The sequence below is a fragment of the Callionymus lyra genome, chromosome 6, assembly GCF_982586985.1.
Source record: "Callionymus lyra chromosome 6, fCalLyr1.hap1.1, whole genome shotgun sequence".
Taxonomy (NCBI): Eukaryota; Metazoa; Chordata; class Actinopteri; order Syngnathiformes; family Callionymidae; genus Callionymus; species Callionymus lyra.
Genome location: NC_141823.1, coordinates 6,742,155 through 6,763,746, shown reverse-complemented (window position 1 = coordinate 6,763,746; position 21,592 = coordinate 6,742,155). Strand labels below are relative to the sequence as shown.

At 38.0% G+C, this 21,592-nt stretch overlaps 1 protein-coding gene across 3 annotated transcripts in view; it reads left to right on the top strand.

Moving 5' to 3' along the window:
• The window catches only part of trpm7 (transient receptor potential cation channel, subfamily M, member 7), a 47,152-nt gene extending 26,375 nt beyond the window's left edge, over positions 1-20,777 (top strand). The window contains exons 19-40 of one of the 3 annotated variants that reach the window (XM_087793290.1): positions 1,140-1,283; positions 2,332-2,460; positions 2,524-2,775; positions 4,549-4,723; positions 5,971-6,097; positions 6,162-6,340; positions 6,997-7,129; positions 7,642-8,309; positions 9,413-9,507; positions 9,848-9,944; positions 10,011-10,087; positions 10,924-10,961; positions 11,047-11,075; positions 11,238-11,288; positions 11,361-11,405; positions 11,488-11,553; positions 12,447-12,730; positions 14,238-14,320; positions 19,481-19,686; positions 19,751-19,802; positions 20,436-20,539; positions 20,598-20,777. In XM_087793290.1, the coding sequence (XP_087649416.1) occupies positions 1,140-1,283; positions 2,332-2,460; positions 2,524-2,775; positions 4,549-4,723; positions 5,971-6,097; positions 6,162-6,340; positions 6,997-7,129; positions 7,642-8,309; positions 9,413-9,507; positions 9,848-9,944; positions 10,011-10,087; positions 10,924-10,961; positions 11,047-11,075; positions 11,238-11,288; positions 11,361-11,405; positions 11,488-11,553; positions 12,447-12,730; positions 14,238-14,320; positions 19,481-19,686; positions 19,751-19,802; positions 20,436-20,539; positions 20,598-20,632 (3,069 nt within the window). In that variant the 3' untranslated portion in view covers positions 20,633-20,777. Of the gene's footprint in view, positions 1-1,139; positions 1,284-2,331; positions 2,461-2,523; positions 2,776-4,548; positions 4,724-5,970; positions 6,098-6,161; positions 6,341-6,996; positions 7,130-7,641; positions 8,310-9,412; positions 9,508-9,847; positions 10,088-10,923; positions 10,962-11,046; positions 11,076-11,237; positions 11,289-11,360; positions 11,406-11,487; positions 11,554-12,446; positions 12,731-14,237; positions 14,321-19,480; positions 19,687-19,750; positions 19,820-20,435; positions 20,540-20,597 lie in introns of all 3 variants that reach the window. The other 2 variants (XR_015711416.1, XM_087793289.1) reach the window with 2 other exon arrangements.
• Positions 20,778-21,592: the final 815 nt, after the last annotated feature.

The following is a 21,592-nucleotide window of genomic DNA, read 5'->3' as shown; positions in this document are numbered from 1 at the left end:
TATATATATATTTATATTTGTGGGGTAGAAGACGTGTAAACATTTGCACAGTGACATTTTTTTATAGTTATTTTAAACGAACAAACAAAAATATGGAAACATGTTTGATAAAATAACAGTAATAGAGATAAATATGAATAATAATATTAACGAAAAAATAAAGTCCATTCTAGGGTTAGTTTATCATTTGTGAAGACATTAAAAAAAACAATTATAAATAAGTTTACATATATTCAAATGTAAACACAGGCGTGTTTGCCCATGAACTCATCACAAAGTTGTCTTAGTAATTTGTAATGCATTGTTTTTTATATATTATGTGGGGACTCTGACGCCCTCTAGAGTAAGTAGGTAATTTATATTTGTAGAGCGCTTTTCTAGACCAGGGTCACAAAGCGCTTAAACAATCAAAACAATACTCTATAAAATATATACTTAAAAGATCAAGATAAAACCGAGACAAACACAGGAGTCTCAGAAAATCAGGGAAAAGCTCAAATAAAAATGTTTTCAGATGTTTCTTGAAGGAGTCAGTAGATCATCAAACACAGAGATGGTTCCAAAGCTTAGGAGCAACAGTCTGGAAGGATTTCTCTCCTCTGGTCCGGAAGGAACCATCAGTAGATTCTGATCCACAGACCTCAGAGCCTGAGCTGGGGTGTAAGTCTGGATCAGATCACTGATGGAAGGTCTGACCATGAATAGATCTGAAAGTAAGAACCAGAATTTTAAAGTTGATCCTGAAAGAAACTGGCAGCCAGTGAAGAGTTTGAAGGATTGAAGAAATGTGAGTTCTTCTACTAGAGCGGCTCAGAATTCTCGCTGCAGAGTTTTGTATGAACTGCAGGCGAGACAGATCCTTCTTGAGGCGTCCTGCTGTGTTGAACTGTAAAGCAGCAGTAAAAATCGTCATAATAAATGCTGAGTAAACCCGCTTGACCCCATCTTTCTACCATTTCAACATCTCAAATGTTCCTCAAAGCTCTAGGATTAAATATCTTGGGGTTTTCCCTTCTTTCTTATTTGGTTATGTCCCCCCACATGCTGTTATGTGTTTATCCACCTCTGCTCTCTCTCTTCACTCGACTCTCCTCCAGTCCGTGGTCTGGTGTCTAATTTTGGTGTTTTTCTCTCTGCAGGATGTGTTCAAGGAGGCCCGATCCCACGACCTCGGGGAGGCCAAGTCTGACACAGAGACACACATTCGCTCCAGGAAGCTGCCGCTGACCAGAAAGATATACGCCTTCTACCACGCTCCCATCGTCAAGTTCTGGTCCAACACGGTAGGTTTCGATTCTCAGGCTCTGCCGCGGCCCTCGTGCAACCTGGTCTGAATTCAATCATGTTTAAATTGTCCTCGATTTACTGTGTGATCCCCTCTTATCCCATTGAAGTCGTTTCTTGCTCCATGAGTTTGAGAACACAACTCAGCTGGGATCTAAGCGAGGAAAAGTCTCCACTTCCTTGTGTTCTCAGCCCCGAGGCGGTTTCTCAGGAGTTGACTCGTTGAAGATCGTATCAGCGAATGTGATACAGCCTGTTCCTGGGCTTATCTGCACCTGCTAAACCTGCTCCTATCTGGAAATTAACACATCCGGGCGCCACTTGGAAATGTACCACATGTCAGATGGTTGTCTTAAGATTTTCCAGCACTTTAGATAATCGGTTAACCTTATCTGGACCTGTGGCGGGCGGATTATTCATGTTCCTCACACTTGCCTGGGAACGTCCATTTAAAGCTGAATTTAGGAAATGTACTATGACTTAAAAGCTGGTTTTCAGAGTCAGTTTTCATTCATTAGAAATGTATTTTATACTTTTCAATTAACCAGTTTAGTTACAAAAGCCTGTGATAATATTAATATTTAAAATGGTTATTATCACTAACCAAGCATTCAATTACATCCTACTTGTGAGAGGACTGTATCATTTAAATAAATAGATGATAATAAAAAAACAAAATCTTGAATTATTTATTAAAATATCTACAGTTGTTATTTTTCTGCACTTATATTTACCAAATGATTTCATAGATTTGCTAATGTATTTAGACGGTGAAATACCTTGAGCCACCTGTGGTCCAAAAATATAATCCCTCATGTATTGTGTCGATCAAGTTCTCCTATGATGCTTTGCCGCCCAGTCACACAATCACAGCTGCTAATTACATGGAATTTAAATACAGTATTTTAGCGATTTAGAAACCGTTATTATGTTGGATTTTATCATCTGGTTGTTTCCTAATATTTGGACTAACTTAGACTTCATGCTCGTGCCTTCGCTGAAATTAGTTGTTTTTTAATGTATTCTTATGTTTATTTTCATCCTCAGCTTTTCTACTTGTGTTTCCTGATGATCTATTCGTATGTGGTGCTTGTGAAAATGCCGAGGTGGCCTTCTCCCTACGAGTGGATCGTCATCCTCTACATCTTTACCTCTGCCATCGAGAAGATTCGAGAGGTCAGTGCAGAGTCACCGGACAGAGTTTCCATACAGACACTAAGACTATGACGTTTCTCACAGATGTTCATGTCTGAAGCCGGAAAGATAAGCCAGAAGATCAAAGTGTGGTTCAGCGAGTACTTCAACGTGTCCGACTTTCTGGCCATCGTGACGTTTTTCATCGGCTTCGGCTTGAGGTTGGCCGGAGGGGAAGTCTTTGTTCCGGGCAGGACCGTGTACTGTCTGAACATCATCTTCTGGTACGTGCGACTCATGGATATCTTGGCCGTCAATCAACAAGCCGGACCCTACGTCATGATGATCGCCAAGATGGTGAGTTCTTCTAAACCGAGTCTCGCTCCCTCTCTGTGAACTCATTGCTGAAGCTGTGCACATTTATGTTTGTAATATGAGCAACAGTTCAGAGGAGATTTGACTCCTGATGCCTGTGCATTCAGCTCTAAAGACAACTGTCATGTTTCCAGTGACAAGAGTTTTAATAATGTGTTTTGCTCTAATTGTTAAAAAAAAAGAAATGTAATGGCACTTAAAGCCAAACTTTGTAACATTTTAGTATGATTTAATATTCTTTTTACTTTTTTTGGAAAAGGCATTTATAGTAGTATTTCAGTGCCATCATAATATTGAATAGTTTAATTACTAATATCAACCTTTGAAACCTTGATTATTTAAAAAAAAACATTTAAGCCATTTAATTATTTATTTTTTAAATTATTGAATGTAATAATTTCTATACTGAAAGGTTAAATACTTTTTTATAGTATAATTGAATTCAATAATAATTAGATTACAGTATTTTAAAAACAATACCATTTTCTTTTTACACAAGAAGCTCGATATTCTATTTCCAATAAAACAAAATTATATTTTCTAAATCTTTTTTTTCTTTCATTCTTCACCTTCCAAATTCGATATACCAAAATAATACTCATCATAATCAATCAAACTTAAAGCCAATCATTGTGGCAACATTTATATAATGAATATAAAAGGCTACAAATTAAAAGAATATTGAATTTGGAAAATGTATTATTTATGATAAGAATTAGAATTTAAATCTAATCTATGTCTATCGTTCAATGTGTAAATAAATCATCATCAAATATTAAAATCATTGAATTAAATGCTTGAAAAAATGACACAATTCAACATTTCAAATCTAACCATTCACTGATATACTTCCATAATCATTACAGTTTTATTTATTTTTGTTGTGATATAGTTAAAAATGACTCACTTTGTTCTCAGAAATCATGTCTATTTCTTATGTTTACATTGAAACAGCGCATCAATGCTTAAAACAGGTATTTAGTTCCTGATCAGCCCTGTGGATTAAAGTACCTGTACCTGTGTTCTGTGTGATTTACTGTAGCGTTTAGATGTCGTGACTGTTTAAGACGTGAAGCTGATTCTCTTGAAGTAGTTTAACGGTGGTTTGATCCCTCGGAGTGTCTCCTGTAGAAGTCAGTGTCGGGGGGGGAATTCAATTGTTGAATTTTACATTTCAAACGTTGAAACCATTTCTTTAAATAGTTAAATCTACAATATATAAATTATTGAATTAGTCTTTTAATTTGAACATGTGTAAAAGTAATTCATTTTTAAAATAGTTCGATATTTGACAATTTCATTTATTCAGACTATAGTTTTTTAAAAATGTTTTATTTTTATTCCTTTAAATAAACGTTTTTAATTAAAATGTTTTAATTAAACCACGTTTCTAATTCAGTTATTCAAAAATGTATTTATAAATTATTGAATTCAAGATTCCAGAAAATACTAAATAAAAAAATTGAGTTTCAACATTTGAAATGTTTAGTTCAACCATTAAATTTCCTGATGACTCTGATAGTCTCTCCATCCTTTTTCCTTCTGTCGGTCTAAAACATTGACAATCGTCTTACTTTGAATACAAATATGATTTAGTTACTAGGTTTCTTGATTATTAAAACCACAGCTTTTCAATCCTGTCAGATCAAATGTGTGTGTTTTTTTGTAGCTAAAAAGCAAAGTTCCTTGTAGTTACTAGTACTAGTACATCTGAGGTCATCTATGTGGTTCACCTGACTCTGGCGTGTCTTCCAGGTGGCCAACATGTTCTACATTGTCGTGATCATGGCCATCGTGCTGCTGAGCTACGGAGTTCCACGCAAAGCCATTCTGTACCCATCCGAGGAACCCAGCTGGACGCTGGCCAAAGACGTGTTGTTCCAGCCGTACTGGATGATGTACGGCGAGGTGTATGCTTACGAAATTGATGGTAAGGAACTGGAGAATCATCCATGAAACCAATAATCCATGTGAACAATCTAGGCTTTAGCACATCTGGATGCTGAGGGTTTAGTGAAAATGATCTAAATGCCGATTCGTTTGTTGACCGATATTGCGAGTCATTAAGTGAAAATTCTCTTTGATGAAGACATTATTTGATTGAATCAACTGAATTTGATTTGAATCAAATATTTTTATTCAACTTTTGTACTGTAAAAATAAAAACCTTAAATAACACAACACAACACAACTAGGTTGGATAATTAACAAATTATTGCAGAAATCACACAAATTGGAGGGGAAAAAACCCTAAATAAAGCTAGCTTTACCCCATTTTTGCACTTTTATACGTTGTAAAAAAGAAAAACACACTGCTTTTGTATCGGCCATCACTTACTTTAGATTCAGCGTTTTTTAATTGTTTTATTGGTGTCTCCGTGATTGAAGAATTGCGTCATATTAAATAGTGATGTCGATTTGAATTGCGGGTTCAATCCCAGCTCCGGATGAGATGGTGGTGTTGTATCCCTGAGCAAAACACTTAACTCCTGATCGCTCCTGATGGTTGAGCTGGTGCGCTGCGTCGCAGCCTACTCCCATCACTGTGTGATTGCTTGTGTGTGGATCCATAACTTAGCACAAAGCACTTTTGCTGCTTTTCTATACTTTAGAAATGTGGCGTCACAACAAAACTGATTCATTCCTCTCCAGATTTTAGAGCCGACGATTTTTATTGTAGACTATTATTTATCTTTATTATCTTAATTTGAGCTCCCAGGCTGTATATAAAAGGTTGAATTGAGCACAACAGTTTGTAAATGGTAGTGCCAGGTTAAGTGTTTTACAGGAATTAATAAAGGATAGTAATGCTGTATAAAAAGTATAAAATAATTAAAATTGTTCAATGTCAAAACAAGAGTATAAAGGAGTTATCGAGCTTGCATTAGATCCGTTTAGTTTTAGAATTACTGAATCGTATTCGGCAAATTTATGTTTGTCTTCAGTTGTGGGATTGGTTTCAACCGAAGTGTGCGTCTTTATTTTTGTTAGTTTCCAAAGTATAGTGTATATATAGTTTTACAAGCGATTCAATGGTGGGTATTTGGCGACTCCTGCTCCTTTTTTAAAAAAATTTTAATGCTTCAAGAATGTATTAAACATTTTCCCATCACCTGCAGCTTTGACACGATCATTTAATGTAATGTTATGTTGACATGAAGATGTTTCTGTCGACAGTGTGTGCCAACAACAGTGAAGTGAAGTCCCTCTGTGCCCCCGGAGTGTGGCTGACTCCTCTGCTTCAAGCCGTCTACCTCTTTGTACAGTACATACTCATGGTCAACCTCCTCATCGCCTTTTTTAAGTGAGTGCTCAAGGACACGCGTCCTCGGATGAACACCGGGTTTAATTCCGTTTCCCCTCCGCAGCAATGTGTACATTCAAGTGAAGTCCATTTCAAACCTGGTGTGGAAGTACCAGCGTTATCATTTCATCATGGCCTATCATGAGAAGCCTGTCCTGCCGCCTCCCTTCATCCTTCTGTGCCATATCTACTCGCTCTTCTGCATGTGCAGGAAGAGGAAGAAGGAGAACACCTACGGACCAAGTAGGTTCTTATGACATTTTGTTCTTCAAATTGAGCAGCTATGCAAGTGATGATCGGGATATTGTTGGTTGAATTTAACGACATGAATGTTTTTTTATTTTTTTATTTAAATGTTTCATTTTTTTTATTTAGTTAGTATTTTTAATAATTGAATCTGAAGTTTAATTTGCTTTTATCATTGACTTAAAAACAATGTTTAATATTCTTAATCAAATAATTCAAAATGCATTTTCTCAAATAAGTATTTTTTTATTTGAATTCAATATATATATGTTGGTGTAATAGTACCAGATAATATCAAAAGATACAAACTACTTAACTTTTACATCAACATTTTTTATATTGGATTATAAACTGCTACAAATGGAAAAATATAAACTTCAGAATTATTACATTTTTTTAATCTTGCAATTTAAATATAAAACAATGTATACAAAATATAATCATATGTAATTTGTATTAAACATATTCTTATTTTCAAATGACATTATTAAAAAGAAATTCAAACGAATTAAACTCTACCAATGATAAAAATTCTACTATAAAACTCATTTCAAGGATAACATTGAAAGTTTCAAGATTTAAAAATTCAATCATTCACTGATGTACTGATTAAATCTTTGGCTGAAAAAATGACGTTTGTCATGTGATTGCAGAGCTGTTTCTCACGGAGGAAGACCAGAAGAAGCTGCACGACTTCGAAGAACAGTGTGTCGAGACGTACTTCCATGAAAAGGATGATCAGTTTCATTCTGGCAGCGATGAGCGGATCCGTCTGACCTCAGACAGGTGACATTAAATTGATTCATTTGATGTTGTTATGGTTAGTTCTTAATTCTGGCATTAATAATAATGTATTGTTCTTTAGAATAATTATCATTAATGCACAACACATGTTTCATGGAAATATGTCGGTACCATAATCTTCAGTTGGTAGTTTATTTTTATTGAAATGTTTCTGTTTTTTTTATCATTAAATTCAGTAATTTATCAATTGAATGGTGGATTTTTATCTAATGTTTTAATCTCATAATTGGTATATTGAAACGTTCAATTGTTTTTAAATAATACATTTTTTTAAATACAGTTGTATACTCTATAATATACACTATATTAAACATTTAAAACAAATCTTAGTTCAAATTTAATCCGTAGACTTTTAAAATGTTGCTATAATAGTGCCAACATGATGCTGAACGTGTGATCGATCAGATCTGAACTCCTTTCATAATGTCTGCTACTATTCCACCAACATTATCATATTGAATTGAAAAGACCTAACATTGAACCAATGCTCACAGGGTGGAGACCATGTGCATGCAGCTGAAGGAAGTCGGGAACAAAGTGAACTTCATCAAGAGGTCTCTGCACACCCTGGACTCTCAGATCGGTCACCTGCAGGACCTCTCCGCTCTGACCGTGGACACGCTGAAGACCCTCGCGGCTCAGAGGGCGTCCGGAGCCAGTAAGGTTCACAACCAGATCACCTGGGAGCTCAGCCTCTCCAAAAACGTGGCCCCCAGCATCGCGCCCCTGCCGCCCGAGCCCGGCTCTCTCTCCAAGTCCGCCATGGTCGGAGCTTACTTCGGGTCGCCCTTCCCTCAGGAGGGAGTCGACGTCCAAGATTCTTACTTCGGGCCCGGGGCAGAGACTTTGCACAGTCCCGGGAAAGGGCAGGGGCTCGACCCCAAGCTGAACATAGCGTTGAGTCCTAGTGCCTTCGTCCAAAGTGCTGTGGCCGCCTCCGCCCCGGAGCCGCACCCTCGGGGCCACTCCCTCACACGGAACAAGCCGACCCGTCCACAGGAGCCCGTCTACTCGGACTCGCCGTCGAGCCTGCCCAACGTCCCCTCGCCCGGCGCTCAGTTCACCCCCGCTCAGCCCAGCGGCTCCAGCCACCCGGAACTGACCCTGGCGGGGCCGTACTCGTCTCCGGACAGCACCGCGGTAGAGTTCGGGGCGTTCATGGGTAAGTCTGAGGGAGAGTGTGGTGTTGACGCCCAGGACTGTGTGAGTGTGTATCCCACCGTCGTGGTCGTGTCTAAGACTTCAGACTCTGCTCGCTTTCCTTCTGCCGCTGCAACGCCCGGAAGCAAGGAGGGTCTGGGAGGGCGGGAGGGTTTGGGTTACGTCAACGAGGCCTTCTGTGACGACGAGGGAGACTCGGGTCCAGTAAGTACACAAGACATCCCAGACCGTCACCCGACCGAAGAAGACGTGCGGATCACCGTGCCGGAGAGTGACGTGCACGCTCCCGCCGCCCGGCCCAGGAGACCCTGCCGCAAGTGCCCCTTAGGAGAACCTCCCGCAGGCAGCCAGGGTCAAAGTGGGTCAGAGGTCAAGTCAGACAGGAGGAACCCGGCAAGGGTGCCGACACGAGGTTTGAGTCTGAGCCGAGGTTCAGGGGCTGCTCTGCTGGTGCTTGATTCTGCTGGTGCTTCGTTTCCTTTTGGCTTCTGATGGTTTCCTGGAGTGTTTCACACACGTGAGCTTGTCCTTCACACTCAAATGAATGAAAGTGGTCCCTCGTTTATGCTGGGCTTAGGTTTAACAAAATCCGTGAAGAAGCATACATTTAATTGTAATATAAAGTGCCGTAAATCCTGTTACGCTTTGCCGCCCAGCCAACCAATCACAGCCGTCTATTGCTTTTGACATAGAATCTAAACACAGTATATTAGTTGAACCATAATAATATGTGGAGGGACCACTGTACATTATAATCTAATATCGCTCTGAGCTTGTGAATAACAACTTCTGTTTGAGTGTTGATTGAAGATCATCATGAGAAATCTTCTTCTATCCGCTTCCTTCCTTCCCTCTGGTGAAGGTGCTTCATCTCTTCTTCTTTTTTCCTGGGAGTTCTGAGGTTTAACTGACGGAACTATCTGACGGGTGTAGGATTGTGTCGAAATATAAATGATGCATTTGTTCAGGGGGTCAATCAGAAGTTTTTAAAGTTGTGTGTTTTCTTTCAATATTGGTTTGTAGGGAAAAATCAATGACCAAAATTCTGTTCTTATCAAATGGAATGAAGTCGACACTTTTCTCACTCCGGTGTCTCACCTTCAGGACACAAGGAGAGTTCAGAGCTCCAGCACTCGACACCAAAAGAAATCTTCACGTCCAGCAGAGAACAGAGTCCGGCCCTGAGGTCCAGATCCAGGGTGCGTGTCATATTTGTGTGTTGTTATGATACTACGCAGAGGTCAGGAGGTCGACCCTAAATTGAGGAAAAAATGATTAACGCTGTTTGGGAGAAGATCAAGTTGAAGCAGACAAACAAAAATGTAAAAATAATGATTTAATGATAAAATCCTGTGGTTGTTGTTATTGTTAATCAAAGTAAATAAAATTGAATCTTCTTTTAGCTGAAGCTTCTAAAAGCTAAATGACCTCTGACCTCTGCCAGCTGAAGGGTGATGAGTTAAGAATGTTATTTTTGTTAAAGAAAATACTTATTAACCAGCATTATTTCTCATCTCTGTCATTTGAACCGGTTTCCAGGGCGAGCACGAGCCTCGCGGTGTCATCAGAACCGTCAACTCTTACGCAGGATTCACAGAGTTCGACAAGAGTCCAGCGTTCCTCCACCCTCAGTCCAGTACGTCCACGGCACCCGAAGAACAGTCGGCAGCGGATAGTCACCTGTTGTTTTCTTCAACTCCAGCTCTGACTAAGAAGGAGAGGAACAGAGTGTCGGCCGAAGACATCCTGGTCCACGACGACCCCAGAGCCGCCGTTCTGGTGAGTGTGGATGGAATCATCAGAATATTGTTGCTTTAACGAATGTAGGAACTTTGACATCGTTTTATTGAAATGTTGTTTGCATTCGATTTTTTTTTTTTACAATTACCTAAAATAATTTAAACTTTGAAAGGTTACCTATTTGTTTTTATTGAATCATTTAATCTAATTAAAAAATGACTTTCAATAACTAATAATGTGATTTAAAAAATTGACTATTTTTTTCAATAATTTAAAAAATAATAATTACCAATAACTAAAAAAAACATTTTCTAAATTCTATATTTTTTCATTGACAGCCTTTTAAATTTAGAATGAAGAAAATAATTAATTTTGAAAATCCAATTGATTTTATAGTTAATTAAGAATGATTTTCTTTTTTTAAATATTCTATTTTCTTTTTTTTAATCCTTTTAACATTTTGTACTCGTAGAGTTTCAATATGGAAAAAAACATTTTTAAATGATTGACATTAGAATATTAATCTTTTCTAATTTGTGTTGGTATATTAAACTTTTTAAAAGGCTAATGATTTTTAAAGACTGAATTTAGGTCATATGTTTTTGAATGATTTGAATTAGAATATAAAACTGTAAATTTTAAGGTTAGAGATTAATTAATTTCAAAATACAAATGATTTAAGTTCAATAGAAACAAATAACTTAACAAATATATAAATGATTGAATGTAATCATTAAAAAGAAAAAAGGTTTAAAAAGACAACATTTCAAGAAAACAAGTTTTAACATTTTAAAATTCAAGCGTTAAATATACTCGCACACAAGTGTTCTCTGTACTTGTCGTCCAGATGTGTAACTTCTTCGTTTCTCCACCAGGAGAGAGTTCAGGTCAAGTCGGCTCTGGCCAGCAGCCTGTACGTGACTTTAAAACTCAATCTATCCAACATGTAACGTATCTGCTGATGATGGATCTAACGTTCTTCTGTTCTTCTCCGACAGTCAACCGCCCGCCGAAGATACTTTATCAGGTACGATCAGCAGTTTCACTCTCGTTCTCCATCTGCTCAGGAAGAAACTTTTCAATGGCATGATTTTTGACTCGAGTTTGCTTTTACTTTTGATTTAACAAGACCTTTTAAATGAAGTCAATTTAATTCTTGTATCACCTTCAACTGCTTTTGTGGCCACAGCTGTCCCCCACTACTCACCCCGACACACACAACTCGGGCCCCGGAAGGACTGTGAGTAACTCACGAGATCCAGTCAGAAAACAAGCATCATGTTTGAGTAACACTTGTTTTTTTCCTATGCAGCCATCGGTTCACCTTTCAAGCCGATGGAGAGTTACCAGTACTCTGGTGAGTTTTCTTCTTCCAAGTGATTCATTTTCTAATTCGTTTTTCTAACCTATGTTCTGCTTATTCTTCTCTTCTTCCTCAGCCGTTGAACGCAACAACTTGATGAGGTTGTCGCAGAGTATTCCCTTCACTCCAGTGCCCCCCAGAGGTGAGGATGTGTAACAGCAGGTCTCTTGCAGGCGGGACTGAGTTAAATAAATAAACCTTTATGTTCACATAACATGTTACTTTATTTGTTATATCATTCCTATAATTTTATATCAGTGCCATCAGAACATTGAATGTTTGAATTTCATATTTAAAATGCTGAACTTTACATTTTTGAGATTTAAATTATTTTATATTCTAAGTGATGAATCGTTTTCTTAAAAATTTAATTTGATACTTTTTTTATTGAAATTAAGGTTTTTTTAATGTAAATTTTGGGACAAATATTCCAACATTGAATATCTATTTATAAACTTGAAAAAAAGGATTTAGAAAATGTATTTAACTGCACAGTGTCCTTTTAATTATTGTAATAATTGTATGTGTATTGTAATATCAAAATCTGTCTTAAAAAATGTTATTATATTGATTTATTAATCCTTTTTTGTTAGTGTTTTAAACAAATCAACCTTTCAATATAGAAATTATTAAATTTTGAACCATTCCAAAAAAAATCAATAAAAAACTTGACATTTTAAATGTCAAACCCAACCTTTCAATATTCTGACGACACTGATTTACTTCCATATTTTAACGCTAATTACACTTAATGAACGTGTTTTAAACTACATTTTCTTCTATTTGAAAAGAGTGAAATTAACTTCAATGTTTCACATAAAAAAACATGTCATTGTTATAATAAAGTGTTTTTGTTAAAGAATATTGAAAATGTCCGCGAGATCCAAACGATTGATTTTTATTTTTCTTAATCCTGTTTGTTTCTAACCGACAAACATCATCATGGATATACCTGTGACACTGGCAGACGAGTGTGTTTGTGCGCCTCTCGCTCCCGGGTGTCGTCGTTAACGTGTCCCTCGTGTGCGTCGCCAGGCGAGCCGGTGACGGTGTACCGACTGGAGGAGAGTTCCCCAAACACCATCAACAACAGCATGTCTTCCTGGGCCCAGCGCGGCCTCTGCGCCAAGATCGAGTTCCTCAGCAAGGAGGAGATGGGTGGAGGTCTGCGGCGGGCCCTCAAGGTTCTGTGCACCTGGTCCGAGTACGACATCCTGAAGCCGGGGCACCTGTACATCGTCAAGTCCTTCCTGCCCAAGGTGGTGGAGAGATGGCAGAGCATCTACAAGGACGACACCGTGCTGCACCTTTGTCTCAGGGTACACACACACACACACTCACACACACTCACACACTCACACACTCACACACACACTCACACAATCACGCTCACACGCTCACACGCTCGCACACTCACACACTCGCACACTCACACACTCACACACACACTCGCACACACAAGATTTTTAGGTTCTCTTTAGGACAGGGGCCTCATTCCTTGGCCCTTCATTTATTGTAAAATCAAATAAAGCTTTAAGTAAGTTAATCATGTCGAAGTTATCATTTATATAGATTTTATTTTAAAGTTAAGATGGAACAGATTTAAAACTTAACTCGCAATAAAACCTGAAACACAAAAAAATTAATCAAATTTTATTTCTAGAAACGCTGAAGAATGATGTTCCCACAAACCATTTGAGTTTAAGACCCCAGCGTTCAGAAAAACAATATTTTTTTGCCTAAATGTATTTAAGACTAAAATATTTATTCGGGCCCAGTTAAAATCATGTACTTATTTTCTAGAAAAATATTTATAATTTTCATTTCTATATTGAAAGGTTGATTTTTATTTTATTTTTTTAATTATTGAATTGTTTTTAAATTAATATCTTCAAAGATTATATTACAATTCCAAAAACGTTGTACATATGTCCCAACACTTACATTAAAATCCTACCTTCCCTACACTTTTTCTTTTTAAAGAAACATTTTCACAGTTATTTTTTATATCAAATTGTATATAATAAACTAAATATAAAAACTCCATGTGTAAAGAAAATCATAAAATAATTAATTTTTTTCAGTTCAATTATTAAGACAAATTAAATTACATTTTCCATAATACATTTCAAATAAAATAAAAATCAATTCATAAAATGTATTAAAAATAAACTATTGGAATGGAATTTAGATCTTTGAATAATTGGATTAAAACATTTAAAATAAATGTTTGTTTTTTTACACTATGAGAAAAGAATGTTAATAAAAATAATATTAGAAATTATTAAATTAATTTAGTGAAAATAATGCTTTATAGTACAATAAAAAATGAGTTTCAACATTTGAAAATATTCGAATGCACTGAAACATAAACATCAGTGACGGTCTTTGTGCGCTAGGTGTCGCTAGAGAGCTTTTAAGAATCCCACTCTTCCTGCCAACATTGTTGATACAGGAAGTTCAACAGGAATTCTCACAATCTTGATGAAACTTTTCCTCCATCGAGTCGACAACAAGGCTGTTACACGACACCTTTTACCACAAACATGTTTGAACTGAAGCTACAGGAAGTGACAGTAAAGCAGTTATTTCTAATAAACGTTACATTTATGTTTGCCTGCAGAACAACTGCCATCATAGAGGAAAGTTCTACATGTGTTTGTGGTAACTTTGTGCGTCACGTTGTGTTAGCCTCGACGCTAACTAGAAGCTAAACGCTGTGTTTTAATCGACCGTCGATGTCAGTCGCAGTGAACAAGAGTGTGTTTGATCAGCACCGTCGGTGAACTGGTCCGACCTGATCGATACAAACCTGTGTTTACTCAGGAAATTCAGCAACAGCGAGCAGCACAGAAGCTGACCTTTGCCTTCAACCAGGTCCGCCCGAAGGCCATCCCATACTCGCCCAGGTAAACACACCTGTTTGTCTGTGTTGCCGTCTGTGTGTCTATTGTGAAGGGTGGGTGGGTGTGTGTGTGTGTTATGAAGGGTGTGTGTGTGTGTGTATGTGTGTTATGAAGGGTGTGTGTGTGTATGTGTGTTATGAAGGGTGTGTGTGTAAGTGTGTTATGAAGGGTGTGTGTGTAAGTGTGTTATGAAGGGTGTGTGTGTGTGTTATGAAGGGTGTGTGTGTAAGTGTGTTATGAAGGGTGTGTGTGCAAGTGTGTTATGAAGGGTGTGTGTGTAAGTGTGTTATGAAGGGTGTGTGTGCAAGTGTGTTATGAAGGGTGTGTGTGCAAGTGTGTTATGAAGGGTGTGTGTGCAAGTGTGTTATGAAGGGTGTGTGTGCAAGTGTGTTATGAAGGGTGTGTGTGCAAGTGTGTTATGAAGGGTGTGTGTGCAAGTGTGTTATGAAGGGTGTGTGTGCAAGTGTGTTATGAAGGGTGTGTGTGCAAGTGTGTTATGAAGGGTGTGTGTGTGTAAGTGTGTTATGAAGGGTGTGTGTGTGTGTGTGTGTGTTATGAAGGGTGTGTGTGTGTGTGTTATGAAGGGTGTGTGTGTGTGTGTTATGAAGGGTGTGTGTGTGTGTGTGTAAGTGTGTTATGAAGGGTGTGTGTAAGTGTGTTATGAAGGGTGTGTGTAAGTGTGTTATGAAGGGTGTGTGTAAGTGTGTTATGAAGGGTGTGTGTAAGTGTGTTATGAAGGGTGTGTGTGTGTATGTGTGTTATGAAGGGTGTGTGTGTGTATGTGTGTTATGAAGGGTGTGTGTATGTGTGTTATGAAGGGTGTGTGTATGTGTGTTATGAAGGGTGTGTGTAAGTGTGTTATGAAGGGTGTGTGTAAGTGTGTTATGAAGGGTGTGTGTAAGTGTGTTATGAAGGGTGTGTGTGTGTATGTGTGTTATGAAGGGTGTGTGTATGTGTGTTATGAAGGGTGTGTGTAAGTGTGTTATGAAGGGTGTGTGTGTATGTGTGTTATGAAGGGTGTGTGTGTGTTATGAAGGGTGTGTGTGTGTAAGTGTGTTATGAAGGGTGTGTGTGTGTAAGTGTGTTATGAAGGGTGTGTGTGTGCGTGTGTGTTATGAAGGGTGTGTGTGTGTGTGTGTGTAAGTGTGTTATGAAGGGTGTGTGTAAGTGTGTTATGAAGGGTGTGTGTAAGTGTGTTATGAAGGGTGTGTGTAAGTGTGTTATGAAGGGTGTGTGTGTGTATGTGTGTTATGAAGGGTGTGTGTGTGTGTATGTGTGTTATGAAGGGTGTGTGTATGTGTGTTATGAAGGGTGTGTGTATGTGTGTTATGAAGGGTGTGTGTAAGTGTGTTATGAAGGGTGTGTGTAAGTGTGTTATGAAGGGTGTGTGTGTGTATGTGTGTTATGAAGGGTGTGTGTATGTGTGTTATGAAGGGTGTGTGTAAGTGTGTTATGAAGGGTGTGTGTAAGTGTGTTATGAAGGGTGTGTGTAAGTGTGTTATGAAGGGTGTGTGTGTGTATGTGTGTTATGAAGGGTGTGTGTGTGTATGTGTGTTATGAAGGGTGTGTGTGTGTATGTGTGTTATGAAGGGTGTGTGTAAGTGTGTTATGAAGGGTGTGTGTGTGTTGGGAAAGGGCGTGTGTGTCGCGCTTGTGACAGAACATTTCATCTCAGGTGTCCCAACAATGTTGCGTTTCCGGTTCCTCTTCTCAGACATGTTGGACAAGTTTATTTTTTTAACTCTTTAAGTAACCATAACATTATGACCACCTGCTTCCATGGCAACACAAGGATGGAGTCGATCATACGTGCACAGATCCTCGTGCAACCGTGTGAGTCGATAGATTTCCTCACACTCTTCATCTGAAACACCCTTAAAATGATGACATCACACGATGACTCTGTATCCGGCGGTTGAGCTCATTGGAAATGTTGACTTCAGTTCCTCTAATGATGGAGTCGGTCAATAAAACGGTACAATAGTTGAAGCCAGTCACAGACACAAGTTAAACGTTTGGATGTTGACGATGGGTTTTCATTCAGAGCACATGTGGTCATTTGGCCTCGGGGGTCAGAGGTTATTTACCAACAAACTCTGGTTTTACTGTTTTGTTGACGTAAAGGAAAACAAACACGATAATTCATATGGATTGAGCCTCAAAGAAAGAAAAGCAACATCAAAGTCCAACTTTACTTCCTGTTAGGTTAATTCATGATTTGTTTGGGCGGAGACTTGCAAGGATATTATTGACTGTTGGATAAACAACTTTAATTCCTCCGGAGATCTCTTTCGGGAAATTGGTGACTGCTTTAACGTTGGCATAATATTTATGAATCTATTTTAGAAATTAGTCGTATAGAGTTTGTGTTTTATTTATTCTCACTAGTTTACTGGTTTAATGTTTGAGAAACTCAAGAGTCGCAGACTAAAGTTAGTTCAGAGAAATGATTGTCCTTTTTAAGTTTAACACACTACAAAAAGTGTAAATAAATGGAACAGAAATGATGATTATTATTTATTTCTCTCTGTGCGGCCTGGTAACTTATGCCTCAATTACGGGTTTCACAGACATTTTGATTTGATATAGGTTTATTTTTTAGCATCTTAGAAAGAGCAGTGTAGACTAAAATCTAAAGAAAACACAAATAAATACACCTTAAATACACTTTTACCGTCTCTCCAGAGTTAAAGTTTTGTTCTGTCAGAATTATGTGAGACTGAGTTGATGTTTTCAGGGCGAAAAATCAATTACTTGATATTTTGTAAGGGTTTGTATTGATAAACTGGCGATAAGATATATTTATAAATATAATAATACTATAGTAACAATATATGTGTAGTATTGTCGAGTACTTGACTCTGGTGTTGCAGAATTTACAGACCACATGACTCTTGACGAAGTCGTAACTGCTTTCATTTGTTTTTAAAACCAAAATATGTTCAAACATCCACTTTAAAAGCTGCTAGAGTCACTGTATCCTCTCGTCCTCAGTCATTGTCTCAGTCATTGTACCTAAGCTGTGGAGGGCGTAACGTGTGCTGCCATCTAGCTTCTACTATCTTCATTGAGCTATGATAAAAAATATTTGAAAGCCGCCGCGAACAACTTTAATCGATGCCATGACGTTAAATATCGATGTAGTATCGTGAAAAACAATTGTGATATATATATATATATATATATATATATATATATATATATGCATAAGTGCATAGATATTTTCTTACAACACTAACCAAACTATCAAAGTCACAAAATAATCATTTTTTTCATTATTTTTTGTTAAACATTTGCTAAGGTTAATGTCCTGTAACTAAGAAGTCTTGATAGATTTTAAGATCAGATGGATGGTTGTTCTGGGTGCAGTTTCTGGCTCAGCTGAAGGACACGTGTGCTGCTCAAACACCGTTGACTTATTTAAACCTGCTGCGTTCTGATGGGATCATAGCTGTTGTCAGACGGAAGTTTACGTCGTTTGTTTGTCGACCTGCTGGATGAGCTCTTGCACCGACACGCATGACGAAGCTTGAACTGTGGAGCAAATATTAAAAACCGTTTGAAGTGAACAGATACTTCTTGTCTTGCCAAAGAACTCCAGAGTCGAGTCACGATGAGACACATTTCCCGACAGTTCCGCCTCCAGGAGAGGCGGCAACGTTTGTCATCAAAGTCATTCCTGTGGTTTGTTGCTCGTGTAACCCTTTCATCGCTTAAATATCCTCCAGCAGCTTCAATTCAGACTTCATGTCTGAAGATTTGTTAAAAATCTGCTGAGTGAGTGATTTTGGTGATTTTTCTGTTGATATTTGTAAAAGCTGATGGTTTCTTCAACATCACTTGAACATGTTTTTACTCTTTAAATGTAAACAACACGCACAGACATTACGCACAGACATGAATCACACTGAGATAATGAAGTTTAAATGCTTCAAATATTCACAATAACAAGACTCCTGTATGTTGACTTGGACTCAGATGTTGTGTTGGAACTACAACAAATGTTACTTTGTGATGAGTGTATAAACCTTGTCCGTCTACCATAAAATCAGCTTTGGACTGACTTAAAACTCCATAAACGTTCTGTTCTCACTCCCTCTCTGTGAACTCATCATCAAATTTGAGCAAAAAAATAAACAAGTAAAAGTATTTGCACACAAAAGTATTGGAGTACCAAAGTAATCAAGTTAAAGTATCGATCGAGTCAAGTATTTGAGCAAAAAAGTAATCGAGTGAAAGTACTGGAGCAGAAAAGTAGTCGAGTGAAAGTACTGGAGTAGAAAAGAAATCGAGTGAGAGTACTGGAGTAGAAAAGTAGTCGAGTGAAAGTACTGGAGTAGAAAAGAAATCGAGTGAGAGTACTGGAGTAGAAAAGTAGTCGAGTGAAAGTACTGGAGTAGAAAAGTAATCGAGTGAAAGTACTGGAGTAGAAAAGTAGTCGAGTGAAAGTACTGGAGTAGAAAAGAAATCGAGTGAGAGTACTGGAGTAGAAAAGTAGTCGAGTGAAAGTACTGGAGTAGAAAAGAAATCGAGTGAGAGTACTGGAGTAGAAAAGTAGTCGAGTGAAAGTACTGGAGTAGAAAAGTAATCGAGTGAAAGTACTGGAGCAGAAAAGTAGTCGAGTGAAAGTACTGGAGTAGAAAAGAAATCGAGTGAGAGTACTGGAGTAGAAAAGTAGTCGAGTGAAAGTACTGGAGTAGAAAAGAAATCGAGTGAGAGTACTGGAGTAGAAAAGTAGTCGAGTGAAAGTACTGGAGTAGAAAAGAAATCGAGTGAGAGTACTGGAGTAGAAAAGTAGTCGAGTGAAAGTACTGGAGTAGAAAAGTAATCGAGTGAAAGTACTGGAGTAGAAAAGTAGTCGAGTGAAAGTACTGGAGTAGAAAAGTAATCGAGTGAAAGTACTGGAGTAGAAAAGTAGTCGAGTGAAAATACTGGAGTAGAAAAGTAGTCGAGTGAAAGTACTGGAGTAGAAAAGTAGACGAGTGAAAGTACTGGAGTAGAAAAGTAATCGAGTGAAAGTACTGGAGTAGAAAAGTAATTGAGTGAAAGTACTGGAGTAGAAAAGAGTCGATGAGCAGTTCCATTTGCATGTTGGTGAACAAAGAGTTGACGTGCGTCACGTCTGTTGACATCTGATCAATAAAGTTTTCTCCACCTGTGCAGGTTCCTGGAGGTCTACCTGCTCTACTGTCACTCGGCCGGCCAGTGGTTCGCCATCGAGGAGTGCATCACGGGGGAGTTCAGGAAGTTCAACAACAACAACGGCGACGAGATCGTTCCCACCAACCTGCTGGAGGAGACCATGCTGGCCTTCAGCCACTGGACCTACGAGTACACCCGCGGAGAGCTGCTGGTTCTGGACCTGCAGGGTAACCACCAGACGCTCCTCACGACCTCCAGCATCTCAGGCCTCTGACCCGTCTTTGTGTCCAGGTGTGGGAGAGATCCTGACCGACCCGTCGGTCATCAAGAGTGGAGAAAAGGAGTACGTGAGAGTCTGAGGTCTTCATACTGTGAATATATTATTAAGAACTGATGGTACCAGTCAAGAGATAGTTTTATCTTTATATTATATTTACATTTTTTAATTTGAATTATTTCATCACGGGTTTAAATGAAAGTACTTCAATGGTTTAAGGTTGTTTTTTTTTACCTGAGATATAAATAATGTTATTATCCATTAGATGGTTTATTAAAAAAAATATATATATACTGTATATTTTAGTTTTTTCAAAAGAAAAAAAGTATTTACATTTTTAGTTATTTTATTCTTCTTCTCATCTGCATTTTTATTCTTGAAGTTTAAATAAATTTGTTATTAAAATGAATTATTCATTATTCATTACACATTATTTAAATCTTTGTTATATTCTTTTATTTTTATTTCATATATTTTATAATGCATACACAACACAAAATATACTATTTTGTTTAAAATACTAGCAATATTTATTTTCTTCTGATTTATCATAAAAAAGCTTGAAGTTAATTTAGTAAAATACAGACAAATAAATATTGAAATACATTTGAAAACGACCATCTTAATAAGTGTCAATATTCCTGCCCGTCTATTACATATGTTACAGTAATCCTGACTGATCCGTTGATTGACTCTCAGGTACGACATGATCTTCGGACCGGCGAACCTCGGCGACGACGCCATCAGAAACTTCCGTTCCAAGCATCACTGCAACTCGTGCTGTCGCAAACTCAAGCTTCCAGGTGAGACTGTGCTCCTCTCTCAGGTGTATTACGGTAGTGAACTCACCTGTGCCCTCAGACCTGAAGAGGAACGACTACACGCCGGACAAGTGATGAAGATGAAGATGATGAAGATGATGATGCAAGACAGAGCCAAGGAGCCGTCGACCAATCAACTGGAAGAATCATGTTGCTATAGTAACCGCAGCATGCGCGACCGCTGCAGCGTTTTTAAGTTTTTAACGTTTTTAAAGCTGAGAGAATGAAAAGGTACTTTATTGTCGCAGAGATTCTATTATTTATTTTCCAGTCGCTGCAGTTCTTCGTGTCGTCGTCCCGAGTGTCGCGGACGCCGAGAGATGTTTTTAAAAAACGGGCAGATTGCAATGAACTTTGACACGAACTCGTTTGTTCTTCTTCTCGTCCATCGACGCGTCGCCGACTTTTCCATGTTACAGAGAACGCTCTCTATCGCCCCCTGCCGCCAGAACAGACTAGTGTATCTTATAGATACTGAGCAGCCGCGTCCTCGTTTTATACCGAACTTCTTAAACTAATAAAACCTCAAACAACCTTCGACACTTTGTTTTGTTCACACTGACGTACACACAGGAAATACTGCAGAACAAATACTACAATGAGTACAAACGACTATTTAGATATAAACGTAATGGAGTAAAGTACTCACGTTCTCGGTACAGAAGTAATCCAGTAAAAGTACTGGAGCACACAAGTAATCCAGTAAAAGTATTAGACTACCAAAGTAATCCAGTAAAAGTATTAGACTACCCAAGTAATCCAGTAAAAGTACTGGAGTACAAAAGTAATCCAATAAAGGTCTTGGAGTACAGAGGTTTTTGAGTACAAAAATAATCCAGGAAAAGTATTGGAGTACACAAGTTTTAGAGTACAAAACTAATACAGTAAAAGTATTGGAGTACAAAGGTAATTGACTTAGAGGTACTTGAGTAAAGTGTAAGTAATCAAGAAACAAAAGAACTTGAGTAAAAGTACTGGAGTGCAAAAGAAATAAAGTATATTACAAAAGTAATTGAGTAAAGCACTCGATTACAA